Source organism: Perognathus longimembris, chromosome 17, assembly GCF_023159225.1.
Source record: "Perognathus longimembris pacificus isolate PPM17 chromosome 17, ASM2315922v1, whole genome shotgun sequence".
NCBI lineage: Eukaryota > Metazoa > Chordata > Mammalia > Rodentia > Heteromyidae > Perognathus > Perognathus longimembris.
In genome coordinates this window covers 47,555,462-47,570,114 of record NC_063177.1, presented here as the reverse complement: position 1 = coordinate 47,570,114, position 14,653 = coordinate 47,555,462, and the positions used below count along the sequence as shown (strand labels likewise).

At 47.9% G+C, this 14,653-nt stretch overlaps 1 protein-coding gene across 1 annotated transcript in view; it reads left to right on the top strand.

Moving 5' to 3' along the window:
* The window catches only part of Fam20a (FAM20A golgi associated secretory pathway pseudokinase), a 41,221-nt gene extending 28,155 nt beyond the window's left edge, over nucleotides 1-13,066 (top strand). The window contains exons 4-11 of the mRNA XM_048367335.1: nucleotides 1,654-1,732; nucleotides 7,101-7,193; nucleotides 7,904-8,019; nucleotides 8,517-8,697; nucleotides 9,636-9,745; nucleotides 10,478-10,559; nucleotides 11,009-11,068; nucleotides 12,462-13,066. Of these exons, the coding sequence (XP_048223292.1) occupies nucleotides 1,654-1,732; nucleotides 7,101-7,193; nucleotides 7,904-8,019; nucleotides 8,517-8,697; nucleotides 9,636-9,745; nucleotides 10,478-10,559; nucleotides 11,009-11,068; nucleotides 12,462-12,726 (986 nt within the window). The 3' untranslated portion in view covers nucleotides 12,727-13,066. The remainder of the gene's footprint in view (nucleotides 1-1,653; nucleotides 1,733-7,100; nucleotides 7,194-7,903; nucleotides 8,020-8,516; nucleotides 8,698-9,635; nucleotides 9,746-10,477; nucleotides 10,560-11,008; nucleotides 11,069-12,461) is intronic.
* The last annotated feature ends 1,587 nt before the right edge of the window (nucleotides 13,067-14,653 follow it).

The following is a 14,653-nucleotide window of genomic DNA, read 5'->3' as shown; positions in this document are numbered from 1 at the left end:
CATCCCCAGGACGCTGGCAGAATCTCGGCCTCCACTAGGATTTTCTGAGTCAGAGTTTGAATGCTAATGAGACCCCCTTAAGAGAATGGAGTAGAAATTGAAGGTGAAGAAGCAACTGTGCAGGACCTTCATGCCTGACACAGGCACTATAATAGAATCCCCTGGGGGAGCTTTTTGTAATTTTTATTTTTGTGTCATTCCTAGAGCTTGAACTCAGGGCTTGGGCACTATCCCTGAGCTTTTTTGTTGTTGTTGTTAAAATCTGCTGCTTTACCCCTTGAGCCACGCCTCTACTTCCAACTTTTTGGTAGTAAAAATGGAGATAAAAGTCTCACAGACTTTCCTGCCCTGCCTGGCTTTGAACTATGATCCTCGTATCTCAGCCACATGAGTCGTTAGGATTACAAATGCCAGCCTCTGGTGCCCAACCTAACCTGCCCTCCACCTCCAGGGCTTTTGGGCAGAGGGGAGGGCCCAGGTCAGTATTTCAGAAATGCCCCAATGCAGCCACAGTGGAGACCCACTGGGGTAAATAATGAACAGAATCATAAAATTGGGAATAGGAGTGGTGGGGCCCCCTCTAGGGGTGCTGAGAGCCACTTCCTTGGCAGTGTGAACACTGAAGTCCCCAGGCTACCTCCAACTACGAGTTGCCTTGTCTAGTTACAGAGATGTGTGAACACATGGCAAAAACTCCCACCTGCAAGTGATAGTGAGCACCTGTCACCCCCACACTAGGAGTTCAAGGCCAGCGTGGGCTACCTAGCAGGATCATTTTTTTAAAAAACAAACAACTGAAGTCTACATGTATCAAAGATAAGTACTATGGAGCTCCAGGCTTCCCTTCCTGTAGTTAAGCGCTAGCCATTGGCACTTTCAAGAGCTCAGAGTAAGTGACACATTATGGCAACCCTTGCAGGACTTATAGCAGGGTTGGGACAGAGTGGAGGAAATGAAGCACCCAGGAAACAAAATTTAAAGCAGCAGCCCTTCCTCAGTGTGGTGGGACATGCCTATAATCTCAGCACTTGGTGGTTGGGGAGCAGATAGAAGAGGATCAGTTTGAGGCCAGCTTTAGCTACATAGCAAAACTTTGTCAAAGAGAGATGGCAGGGGTGGGGGGTGGAGGGGCTTGGTGGTGTGTGCCTAGCTTGTACAAGTCCAGGCTTTGACTGGAGGGTAGGAGGGAGGCAGGAGGTAAGGAGAGAAATGAGGTAGAAAAGAGACGAGGGAAGGAAAGAAAAGGAAAGCATCACTTTTTCTCAGGTACACAAATGTGCCAAAGACCAATCACAGCACAGGTATAGAATCTCAAATAGAAATAGAAATGTGTCCAATAAGGGGCAATTGGAATCTACAAAGCCAAAGTCGAAGCAGAAAGAGGAAAGCTCTTCCTTCCAAGGACAACATTCTAAGGAAGTTTCTAGTGTCCGTCTGGGGACCCCTGTGCTATTTCCCCTCCTCCCACACTGGCAGTAGATGACCTGCTTTGAGGGGCTGGGTCAACTTTCCACAGCCCGACCCCAAAATTTACCCTGCAGGCTTCGGAAAGCAAATCTAGACTTTAAGGTCTTAGTAAATAAGAAAACACGGCTGGGTTTATGCAATGAACAGAGACCTGGCTGTGAGCTTTTCTCCTTTTCTCCTTCCCAGTCGTGAAACCCAGCGGGGTCCACCTGAAACTGGTGCTGAGGTTCTCAGACTTTGGGAAGGCCATGTTCAAACCCATGAGGTAAGTGAGGCCTTCCTTTCTGCCACACCCAATATGGCGGATGAAGTGTTGACCAAAAGGTAATAGAAGTGACGCGTGACATCCTGACATCTTCATTCTTCATACCCATCAATGCTATCTGGACATTCGGCCCCAAACATACTACTACATTGGGTGATAATTAGAATAATTTCAAACATTGATTTATATTTTATTCATAACAATCTATATGGGTGTGGCCCCCCTGCCCCCCGCCAAGGACTTCAGCCAATAAATAAGGATCCTCTCAAGTAGAGCTCCACTGCCTTAAGCTAGTAGAGTGTTCCTCCTGAGGATGACCTCAGAGAGCACGGCCTGCTGGTAAATGATCTGGACTGTAAGCTTGGTTGGATTGAGAGACACCTGGGTATGTGGATGAGGGCAGTTCCAGAACAATTAGATCCTTTGGTAGATCCAAAATCTGAACTGGGACGTGGGGGAATCTGTGGACGCTTGGGCCTGGTCAGAGGAAGAGGGTCACTGGGGACATGTTTCTGAAGGGCACATCTTGTCCTGGCCCTTTCCTCATCTCCCACTCTTCTTCCTGTCTGTCATGAGATGAAATGCCACCTCTTCCACCAGCTCCTACTGCCCTGGTGTTCTCATCTGGGGCCCAGAATCAGCAGAGACAAGAATTGCAGGCTGCAATCTCTGAAGCTGTGAGCCAAAACTAAGTCCTGGGGCTGGGGATATAGCCTAGTGGCAAGAGTGCCTGCCTCGGATACACGAGGCCCTAGGTTCGATTCCCCAGCACCACATATACAGAAAACGGCCAGAAGCGGCGCTGTGGCTCAAGTGGCAGAGTGCTAGCCTTGAGCGGGAAGAAGCCAGGGACAGTGCTCAGGCCCTGAGTCCAAGGCCCAGGACTGGCAAAAAAAAAAAAAAAAAAAAAAAAACTAAGTCCTCCTCCATCCACCTTGAAGTTGGTCATGTGAGGCATTCTGTCACAGAGACAAGAGAACTACCTGAAACAGACCCTCAGAAGGAATGGTTCCCATTTGCCGAGTCACAGGTTCCTCCACAGTGGAGTCTAGCTTCACTTAGTTTCCTTCCCTTCAGCTCAGGGAGAAGAAGCCTATCGATGGCTTAGTCACTGGAGCTAGTGGTGGCCCAAGTGAAATGAGCACTGAATAGAGTCTCGGACCCTGAACTGGGGGAAAAAGGCATCTCCTTAAGGAGGGGTTTGCAGAACTCTGAATGTCACACTCCCTTGGGGAGGTCTGAACAACTCTGATACCCAAATCCCATTCTCCCAGAGTCCACTGCATTTGTGGGGACCCCCCTCTGTGACCTACAGCCCAAGCAACCTGAGAACCTTGCTATACAAGACTTGCCATGGTTCCTATGGGGAAATGCAAAAATGCTTTTCTCAACTTAAACACATAATTTGAGATGCATTGAAAACAAGTGAATCTCTGCTTGTATTGATATAAACTTAGAAATATTCCTCTCTCTATTTTTCCTTCTTCTACTCTCTCCCCTCCCCACCCCACCTTTCTACTTGCCAAAAATCTTTGACAGTCATCATCATCACTACATTCAAGTCTGAGGTCAATAAACCAATACTAAGTTCTTTCCCCTCTCTTCCATCACCACCATCAACCTGTTTAAAGCAGCTCCATCATACGGGGGGAAGGCCAATTCAGACAATGCCATTTCAGGTAATGACACTCTTTCAACCAAGTGAAGAAATCTGAGAAGCTATTCAAGAACAGGAATATAGAAAAATGCCTTTGCCTAGGGATAATTTCAAGAGGCACCTCGTTCTTCACACATGTGCTACACTGAAACGGATCCATCAATCACGTTCCTCTTATTTTTAGAGAGTTGGGAATCTTGCTACATTGCCCAGACTGACCTCCCACTCCTGGACTCCAGGGATCCTCTGTCTCAGCCTCCCCAAGTAGTTGTGCTGCTCTTAGGGATCACATGTGGCTAGTAGTGTGAGTCCCATCGCATGCGACAGACTCTGATACACTCAGCTGAACATCAGAGCTACCCGCAGGATTCTAGCTGGCCTAAGTTTTAAGACATTGTCATGATTAGCCATGCCCAGGGAAGTCTTGAAAGGGGTGGTCACAGGGAGGCAACATAAAGAAGGTTGCTATGGAAACAGCATAAGCATTGTGAGAGTCCACCACAAACCTGCAGGCCCACAAATGGTGCTCTGAGAGCAAAAGCCTCATAGAACTCTCATCTTTGAGAAGCAGACACAGATGGAGAGTAGTTGAGCTCCATTTCACTTTTCGAGTATCAGCAAGGAAAACTACCTGAACTTGCGGTGTTAAGATTTTCAGAGAAGTAAAGGAGAAACATACAGAGAAATCCAGTCAGTTAGAAACACACACAGGAATTACTCAAGTTAACCAGCTTTCCCCATCCCTGAACTAGGTGGAATGGTCCCAGTACTTGATCATAAGAGCAACTTTATCTATTTTTAAGACATGGTACAAAGTTCCATCCACAATTTTATAAAATTACTCTAAATAAAATAAACATATTTTAAAATGTTAATTTTTTACAAGCATCCTTTTTTTTTTTTTGGCCAGTCCTGGGCCTTGGACTCAGGGCCTGAGCACTGTCCCTGGCTTCTTCCCGCTCAAGGCTAGCACTCTGCCACTTGAGCTACAGCGCCGCTTCTGGCCGTTTTCTGTATATGTGGTGCTGGGGAATCGAACCTAGGGCCTCGTGTATCCGAGGCAGGCACTCTTGCCACTAGGCTATATCCCCAGCCCTTGCTTTTATTTTTTAAAGCAATTTTCTAGGCATGGGTGGCTCACGCCTGTAATCCTAGCTACTCAGAAGGCTGAGATCTAAGGATTGTGGTTCAAAGTCTGCCCGGGCAGGAAAGTCAGTGAGACTCTTATCTCCAAATAACCACCAGAAAACTGGAGGGGACACTGTGGCTCAAATGGTAGCGCACTATCCTTGAGCTGAAGATCTCAGGGACAGTGCCCAGGCCCAGAGTTCAAGTCCCATGACCAAAAAAAAAAAAAGCAATTTAAACTGGGCACCAGTGGTTAATGCCTATAATCCTAGCTAATCACAAGGCTGAAATTTGAGAATCAAATCAAGGTTCAAAGCCAGCTCAGGCAGAAAAGTCCATGAGACTTAGTTGTAATTAACCACCAAAGAGCTGGAAGTGGACTGCACCATTTGCAAGGAAATGAAAAAAACTTGGAAAAAGTTATATTAAGCGAAGTAAGTCAGAGTCAAAGAAACATAGGCTACCTGGTTTCCTTCATTTGTGGTAACTAGAATGCACCTATGAGTCTACAAGTAAACACACTGAATTACACACACACACACACACACACACAGAGGAACATGATAAATTGCATAGGACTCTAGACATTCACTGAGGACAGAGGAGGATATGCACAGGCGTAGTTGACACAGGCTCAATAGCTATGTGCATGTGATCATATAAAATAATATTCTATGATGAACTCCAGGAAAAGGAAATAAGAGACTTTCTTTAGTTCCTGTTGCTGCTTTTGTTTTCTTTTCCTTTTGTCTTGTTTGTTTACTGTATTTGGGAGGGTAAGGGAGAGCACAGAAAAGGTAGAACGAAAGTGAACAAATACAACAGTGGTACCTACTAGACACTCTGTGGAAAATGAACTGGATATCATATGGGTGGGGATAGAAGGGGGAAAACTAGGAGAGAGCAATGGAAAGGGAGACATGGTTCAAAAAGAATGGTACTCATTACTCATTACCTGATTCATGTAACTGTCACCCCTCTGTGTATCAACTCTAAAATACAACTTAAAAGAAAGGAGTAACAGGTAAAAATTAATAAAGAGCTGGAAGTGGGGCTTTGGCTCAAGTGGCAAAGTATCAACCCTGTATGCAAAAGCTAAGGGCCTTGAGTTCAAGCCCCAGTACTGGTAAAAATAAATAAATAATAATAATAATTGAAAGTGAAAAGCATTTTGCCTTAACCAAAGACTAGAAAATTATCTTGGAGTAATATACAGTCCAAACATCCAGGTGATGCTTTTATGCACCACACATACCTCTACCAACATATGAGAAATGTTGATATAAAATAAAAAACATTTAAAACTATTGGAGGCTATATAATAATGAAGACATGATGTTTGGGGGTGGGGGGGAGGGAAAGGAAGTCTTGGCACATGGAATCCTAGGATGAAAACAGGAATGGGCAGCAGGGACTGCTGCTGCTGACACCGAATTCAGTAAGGTGACTGAGAAGTGGGCGAGGCCAGGGCACGGCGGGCCGTACCAGACATCCGGCTGCATCTCTGAAATAGACTCTATACTTTTGGCAGTATCTTCTTGCGGTATCCAGGACTGGTTTGTGCTTGGCTGGCAGAGTTCACATGATCCTTTGAGTTGTAGAAGCAGGTTATTTATGGCTCTGCCACATTATGTCAGTTTCACGTTCATATTGTTGTGTCTTCCTAATGCATCCACACAGTAGTTTATAAAAGCATTCAAGCCAGGCACTGGTGGCTCACACCTGTAATCCTAGCTACTCCGGAGGCTGAGATCTGAGGGTCATGGTTCAGAGCCAGCCTGAGCGGGAAAGTCTATGAGACACTTATCTTCCATGAACCACCAAAAAGCCAGAAGTGGAGCTATGGCTCAAGTGGTAGAGCATTGGCCTTGAGCAAAAGAAGCTCAGGGACAGTGCCCAGGCCCTGAGTTCAAACCCCAGGACTGGCACAAAATGGGCGGGAAATATTCAAGGATCAGCATTCTTTCATGTAGCATGGAGTCCAAGTCAATCTGGAGGCTCTCCAGGCTGGCTGATGCTTTTCAGGAATCCATTAGTGATTTGAAGATGCATATAGATCAATAGCCTCCATGTCAGCCTCTCTCAGCCTTCTGGCTGGGCCCAATCTGAGGACCCATCTGAATCTCTCTAAAGGAATGATCGCAGATGTTTCTTGCAAGTGTCTTAAAACCCAGACCTTCTCCCAGAGCTTTACCTCAGCCCCTTTGAATCTTTATCCAGAGCGCTTTTCATTACCAGGTTTCCACCCCACTTTTCTTCATCCCCAGGCATCTGGTCTACCACTAATTCAGAAAACCATTCCTGCATTTACCGCTGCAGGATGTCTGTATTTCTCCCCTCCCAACTGCTGGGCTTTTAAAAGAATCAGCCACTGCCCCCAAAGTTTCAGTTGGAATCTTGGCCTTGATTGCACCTATGGGACCATGTCCTATGAGGTACCGGAGCCTCAGGCTATATCTGACTGGTCTTCCTACCATTCAAGCACATATTCAAAGCAGCAACTCATGCTCAGTCCTCTCCCCTCTGCTCTCTGACTCACCACTGAAGCCTGAGTCCGAGCCTTGATTTACTCCTTCCTTCCAGACAGCAGCGAGACGAGGAGACACCCCCAGACTTCTTCTATTTCATTGACTTTCAGAGACACAATGCAGAAATTGCAGCTTTTCACCTGGACAGGTAGGTCTGGCCCCCTGGATCAACCTCAACCATAAGGGCCCAGCCCTGGCTGGGGGAAGCTAAAAGGAGCCAGTGGGGAGGGAGAACCCACAGCATTTCTTCCTTCTGGCTTTTCATTATTTTCATACCTCAGTGTGGTGCCTTCATACCCAACATTTTCCTTCAACCTTATAGGTTAAAACACAATGCAAAGTGTCTGGATGCAATGCAATGGACAACATATGAAGGAAACCAGCCCTGCCATATTGCTCCTGGGGCCATCTTGGGCATGATATTGTCATTATTTGTTCTGATTTCCTCATCTGAAATCGAAAGGATGGCCAGTCCCATGGACCCTAACCTCCTAGGCTCTTCTCATAATGCAATCAAAGCTACTCAGGGTGGTCTGTGCACTGGCTTTGTGGGCACCACTATAGAGAAACAGAGGACCTCAGCCTCCCCCTGCACCCAGAGACAAAACCCGCATATGAACAAGAGCCCCTCAAACCCCTGTGCACATTCCACTCTGAAAAACAGGAACCAAAAGCACAGCATGGATGATGGAGAGTCTCAATGCAGTAAGGGCCTTTATCCATCCCATCAGACCAAAGTTTGGTCTGGGCCTGATCAGCCACGTTAAAGGGACACCCACTGTGTGCTGGCCCTGGGACAGAATGTATCCTTACTCCCTGGCCACCCCTCAGATCCAAGCAGGGTGCTCTCTCTTGCAGGATTCTGGACTTCCGACGGGTGCCACCAACAGTTGGAAGGCTGGTGAATGTCACCAAGGAAATCTTAGAGGTCACCAAGAATGAAATCTTGCAAAGCGTTTTCTTTGTCTCTCCAGGTAGAATACTGGCCAGAGCCATATTCTGGGTCCTGAGTCTTTTCATGAGGTAGGACAGTGTGTCCTGTGTCACCTTGGGAAGAGCTCTGACTCCATCTCTAGCACCTGTGTTTGGGTGATGGGAAGATAGTCAGACACTCCCACCTGATCGCCTTAATCCTGACACATAATAAACTATGGATGACCAAATGTTCTGTGTGGGCACGAAGCCTGCTAGGCTGGCTTCCCTGGGAGCAGAGGCTATCCTTTCAAGGTGACAGACTCTCAGAACAGGGATGGGATACAGACGGACTCCCACATTTTCACTGATTTGAGTCATTTGAAAATCAGTACCCAGGATGCTCCATTGATTCGCATCCTCCAGGCAATCCCTACATTTGGGGGGAGGGGGGGGACAGAATAAAATGGCAATGTTCCTTTCTTCTGCCTTTTTCCAAACTAGGGGTTCAAAGTTAATCCTAACAGACATATTGCTCCTATCCTCCCTCATCCTCCAGCCAACAACGTGTGCTTCTTCGCCAAGTGCCCGTACATGTGCAAGACAGAGTATGCAGTGTGTGGGAACCCACACTTACTGGAAGGCTCCCTCTCTGCCTACCTGCCATCTCTCAACCTGGCCCCCAGGCTGTCTGTGCCCAATCCTTGGATCCGCTCCTACTCGCTGGCAGGAAAAGAGGAGTGAGTTGGGCCCCTGTCCACAATGCCACATCCATAGTCCTGTAGTAGAGTCCTTAAAAATGGCCAGAGTTGGACCCCAATGGCTGCCTCCATCTTCCTCTGTCCCATTTCATAGTGATTCTGGGACCAGTGGCCTGGATCTGTTCTCTCTGTTTTGTTCACATATATATTTATAAAAAGTTTACCACATGCTGGGGGAGAGAACCCTGGGCAGCCTCCCCAATGCTCCCCCCGCCCCATGCCAGAAAGGTCCTTGGTCTTGCAGGGTAAATAGCCAGGTTATGGAAACAGTGCCAGATTCCGTAACAAAGCAACACACAAGGAACCATGCAAGGGGCACTGGCTGCCCCAAGTGGGAACTTCAAAGCCAAGAACCTCCTAGCTGTATCCATAGAAACTTCCAGTCATATAGTAGGTATGAGCTGAGAGCATGAGTAGGTCCTGCAATGCTATGGGGCGAGAAGAATTTCTGGAGGACATGACAGATCAATCCTAAAGGACTTTATGAAGGTTCAGAGATCTGGGGTGCATGTAACAGAAATGACAGGAGACAGCCCACAGGGTTGGGGGTTCGTGAGCAGTGTGAGACAACTGGAAGGCCAAGGCCCACGAGGCCTAGTGAATGGGACACGGAGAAGACACAGAAGGGTCAGGTGCCAAGATTCCTCGTTCGCCCCAGTTCTCCCTCGGGTATGCGGTCAGCTAAGTGCCCAGTCCTGAACGAATCACCACCTTCTCAACCGCGCGGGCTCTGCAGCCTCGCTCCCGTGTGTCCTTGCCCATGGTGCTGATAATGGTAGCTGCCACCTGGCCTTCTGAGAAACTGCCACCAACCCCAGGCAGGTCCAAGAACATGGGAATGGGGAAAGGTGTGGGAAGGGCCCCCAACACCTTGCCATCTTGGCTTTTTCAGCCCCAGGACTTCTTCTCACCCTCAGGTGGGAGATCAATCCCCGTTACTGTGACACAGTCAAACAGATCTACCCTTACAACAGCAGCAACCGGCTTCTCAATGTCATTGACATGGCCATCTTCGACTTCTTGATCGGTAGGTTCCCCACACCCTAGAGGCAGGGCCTGTAGACCAGGGATCGAGGGAGTAGAAGCCTGTGCACTGTCCAGGGACAAGTGTGAGAGTCACAGCTCACAGAGCTGGGCCCCAGCTGGCTGAAATGAGGTCTGCTGTAGCTGGGGTCCTGTGACCATGGCAAAACAAAGCATTACCATCTGAAGAGTTACAGCCCTGAACCTCCCATGGCCTCGGGAGTGGTGGAGGCCCAGAAGAACATACCCCACTCTGACAAGAACTAGGCGGGGTTCCGGGAGGTATCATTGGTCTGGTAGGTGCACCACCCTACTCGGAGGCCTGAGTGGGGATCAGATGTGGAGTACCATGTTCTGTGCACTCAGTAAGGTAGAAAGCTGAGGACGCAGTAAGCACAAGCAGGGCCAGGGCCAAAGGCAAGGCCCTGCTAAGACCACAGGAACCAGGAGAGACACATCTCCTTAGATCCAAGCAGATAGGCGGCTCTGCGACACTGCTTCAGGAAAGTAATACGGAGAAAGACCAGCATTAAGAGACAGAGGTTATGAAGGTTCAATCTTGCCCATCAGAATCCCAGGCCAGGTGCTGAGTGAAAGCCTTGACTTTTCAGCCAGCTGTGGCTCAGCTCTGTGAGCTGTGGCTCACACCCTTGTCCCTGGACAGTTCACAGGTCTCCACTCCCGGGACCCCTGGTCCACAGGCCCTGCCTCTGATCCCTCCCTCTCTCCTCTACAGGAAACATGGACCGCCATCACTATGAGATGTTCACCAAATTTGGAGATGAGGGATTCCTTATTCATCTTGACAATGCTAGAGGGTAAGTGTCGGCTCCTTTGTCAGCTGTCAGAGGAAAGTAGGGGCCCTGGGGGAGGGCCTGCCCTGTCACATCCCAGCTCTGTCACACCCGACTTTCCCACTGCTTTTGTTCCTTCATCTCCACTAAACAGTGTCCCCTTCTGCTCCAGCCTTAGAAGAGGAGAATCTCTGGGTTCAGTGATCTGGGTTGTCATTTCCCAGGATTTTTCACTCATACTCTCCTGGAGGCTGAGAACAAGGCCTGACTTCAGTGGCTGGCTGGCCTTGCCTAGTTGAAGGATTATTTCCTTTTGTTTCTGTGACCAGTGGGAGAAGGGGCTAAAAGCTGAGGACCCGATCACCAGAATGCTAACCCCAACCACTATTTCCAAAGAGTTGAAAGTAGAGAAAAGAGCAAGCACCAGGGGAGTGAGAAAGATGCTGCTGGCTAAAGCCTCTCCCTCCCCCCAGGTTCGGACGCCATTCCCATGATGAGATCTCCATCCTCTCGCCTCTCTCCCAGTGCTGCATGTGAGTGTCCGTGCCGGGGGTTCACAAGGGCAGGCGGGCCATTCATCCCACTTGCAGTCAAGCTCCCAAGGCTTGTCACTGATCTAGGATGCTGGTGAGCCATTCCTGCTGCCATCATTTTTGCCCAGTGTGACATCTCACTTGCTCATCCTAGATTGTAAAAGCAATTTGGAGTTCATCTCTTAAAAAGATCACCAACTTTCATCTTTAACCCACTCAGGTCACCACCCACTTTCACACAGTCTGAAGGTCTTTGATGTTATTCATCAGACCTCTACTTTGCCAGCACTTATTTGAGGGTGTATGTGTGTATGTACTGAGAGGCTCGAACTCAGGGTCTGGGTACTGTCCCTTAGCTTTCTTTCTTTTTTTTTTTTTTTTTGGCCAGTCCTGGGCCTTGGACTCAGGGCCTGAGCACTGGGTCCCTGGCTTCTTCCCGCTCAAGGCTCGCACTCTGCCACTTGAGCCACAGCACCGCTTCTGGCCGTTTTCTGTATATGTGGTGCTGGGGAATCGAACCTAGGGCCTCGTGTATCCGAGGCAGGCACTCTTGCCACTAGGCTATATCCCCAGCCCTGTCCCTTAGCTTTCTTGATCAAGGCTGGAACTCTACCACTTGAGAACAGCTCACTAAAGCTTTTAAACGTAACTATTTGATCATCATCTTAGCAAAATCTTGACTGAAATCCTACAAATCTGTGTTAGACTGACATTCACCTTGGCCACTGGAAACACCTAAGCTACTTCCATACCTGTCCAGCAGTTAGCTGGGCTGTGAAATTGCCCATTTGCTCAGCTCCAGCATCCAAAGGCTATTATAAATACATGATTAGTACCTCAGGCTCAACATGTCTCCCTTCTTCCTTCCTTCCCCCTCCAGAGCAGAATAGGCAGTACACACTTAAGCAAAACTCAGACAAGCTGCTTACGCTTGAGTCCAAGTCAGATTCCTCAAACCCTACTGCAATCATAACGGTTCCACCCGCTGTCATCCCCCATTTTAGTCTGACAGAAACACTGCAGTTAGCATGCAATGACTTGAGTGTTGGACCCCGAGATAGAAGCATGCTTCCGCCATTTTGCCTGCTAGAAGCTTCTGCCAATTGATACATTTTCAATGTGTCAATTTGGGTTTGATTCCTTGACCAATCTCAAAGCAAAAGCATATGGCCAGGTATCACCATAGGTGGTATGAACATTAAGACTACAAATCTCACAGGAGATTCTCAGCCAAAAGGCAGCTGGGCAAAGGCTATCCATCTATTCATTCCCTTTTCACATGATTTGCACTTAGCATGTGACACTGGGGCATATGGCTTTAAGAAATCCAAAGGGAAGAATGATATGCTATTCCCTGCATCTGCTTACTTGGTTCCTATGACTGTCTTTTCAGGATAAAAAAGAAAACCTTTCTGCACCTGCAGTTGCTGGCCCAGGCCGACTACAGACTCAGCGATGTGATGCGGGAGTCCCTTCTAGAAGACCAGCTCAGCCCAGTCCTCACAGAACCGCACCTCCTGGCCCTGGACCGCAGACTCCAAATCATCCTCCAGACCGTGGAGGGCTGCATAGAATCCCACGGGGAGCACAGGGTCATAGCCGATGGCCCATCCCGACAGCCAGCCTCGGCCTTGGGCCAGGCTAATCTGACAAGCTAGTGACTGCCAAGGATTGATTTCAGCACACACCTGAGCCAGCAGGGGACCCTGTGCAGATGGCAGCTTCCTCACAGTGCTGGGGGCCAAGGAGGCAGACATGTTTGAAACAGCAAATGGGATCCACTGAGCTTCATCCTAACCCCTTGACAGAGGCCACTGCTTCAATAGAGCACTATGGGGGTTTCGTTGCCCCACAAAGCAAGGGCTCCTTCAAGGATACAGACCCATCTTCTGAGCACACTGGGAAATCTGCACAGGGGCCAGGCCTGGAAGGTTTGGGAGCCCTGTGACCAGACTGTCTTGACCGTAGCAAGTCCAATAAAAGGACATCAGTTAGGTATCTGTTTCTCTACAGATCCCTCTTTTTTTTGGTCAGTCATGGGGTTTGAACTCAAGGCCTGGGGACACTGTCCGTGAGCTCTTTTTGCTCAAGGCTAGTGCTCTACCTCACTTCTGGTTTTCTGGTATTACTTGGAACAGCAATCCTTAGATCTCAGCCCCCTTGAGTCGACAGGATTCCAGGCATAGCCACCAGCACCAGGCTTCCTCATCTTTCTTATAGCTAGAAGTAAAGCATCTGGCATAGCTTCCTCTGACTTGTCCATTGGCAAATGGTCCAGTCGACTTCCCATTGGTCTGATCTGAATATAACAAGTCCTTCTGGCAACTTCTCAGAAATACTCTCAAAAGGCAGATATAAAACGGACTTGGGGACTGGGTGCCAATGGCTCATGTCTGTAATCCTAGTTATTCAGGAGACTGAGATCCAGAGGATCACAGTGCAAAGCTGTCCTTGGCATGAAAGTCTTAGAAGATTCCATTTTCAGTTAGACAACCAAGAGCCAAGCTGCAGATATGGTACAAGTAGTAGAGTGCCAGCCAAGCAAGATGAGCAAATGCAAAGCCCCGAGTTCAAACTGTGGTACTGGTAAAAAAAAAAAAGTTAAATTAAAAATAAGTAAACCTTAAGAGATTTGAGACTAGATACGGTGGTTCATAACTGTAAGTTCTAGTTACTCAAGAGACAGAGGCAGGCAGATGGAGAGTTCAGGGCTAGCCAGCAATCAGTGAGAACCTATTTCAAAAACCAACTAGAAACAAAAAGGTTGGGGACATACCTCAAGTGGCAGATAGTGTACTTGCCTAATATATGTAAGGCCCTGGTTTTAACCTCAAACAAAATAGAAAAAGAAAGACAGATGGAGGGAGGGAAAGTGAATTGAGCCCCTCCCCCCTGAAAATGAAACATTTAATCCTCAGAATATTAAATTTTCCCAAGAAACATTACTTAACTTCCCACGAAATATTCTCCAGACAACGTGAGAATGTCATGTTACTGCTGACAGCAAAGATAAGACGTTGTGAAATGAATGGGTAGGGAGAACGCCACCAGGCCATTTTACATTGTTGATTTCTTCCCATTACTCTCATGGTCAACAGCATGGTTTACAGCATTACAACTCCTGCCTCAGGGCTGGGGATATGGCCTAGTGGCTAGAGTGTTTGCCTCCTATACATGAAGCCCTGGGTTCGATTCCCCAGCACCACATATACAGAAAACGGCCAGAAGTGGCGCTGTGGCTCAAGTGGCAGAGTGCTAGCCTTGAGCCAAGAAAAAAAAAAAAAAAAAGAAGCCAGGGACACCAAGCCCCACGACTGGCCAAAAAAAAAACAAAAAAAAACAACTCCTGCCTCAACAGAGTCAACCCGCCATGACAGGCTTTCTATGTGAGCTGTCCCAGCCTCTCAAACAGGGACACATCAGCATGTATCAATATAGTACTTGGAGATCTTTTCAACAGTGAACTCAGCACAGAGATCTCAAACACACCAAAACGTATGGGAGGAAGAAAGGGAGGAAGAGATATAAGTATTCCCTTCACCTCCTCCCCCACAAATGATATGCACAGTACACACATAAATAAGA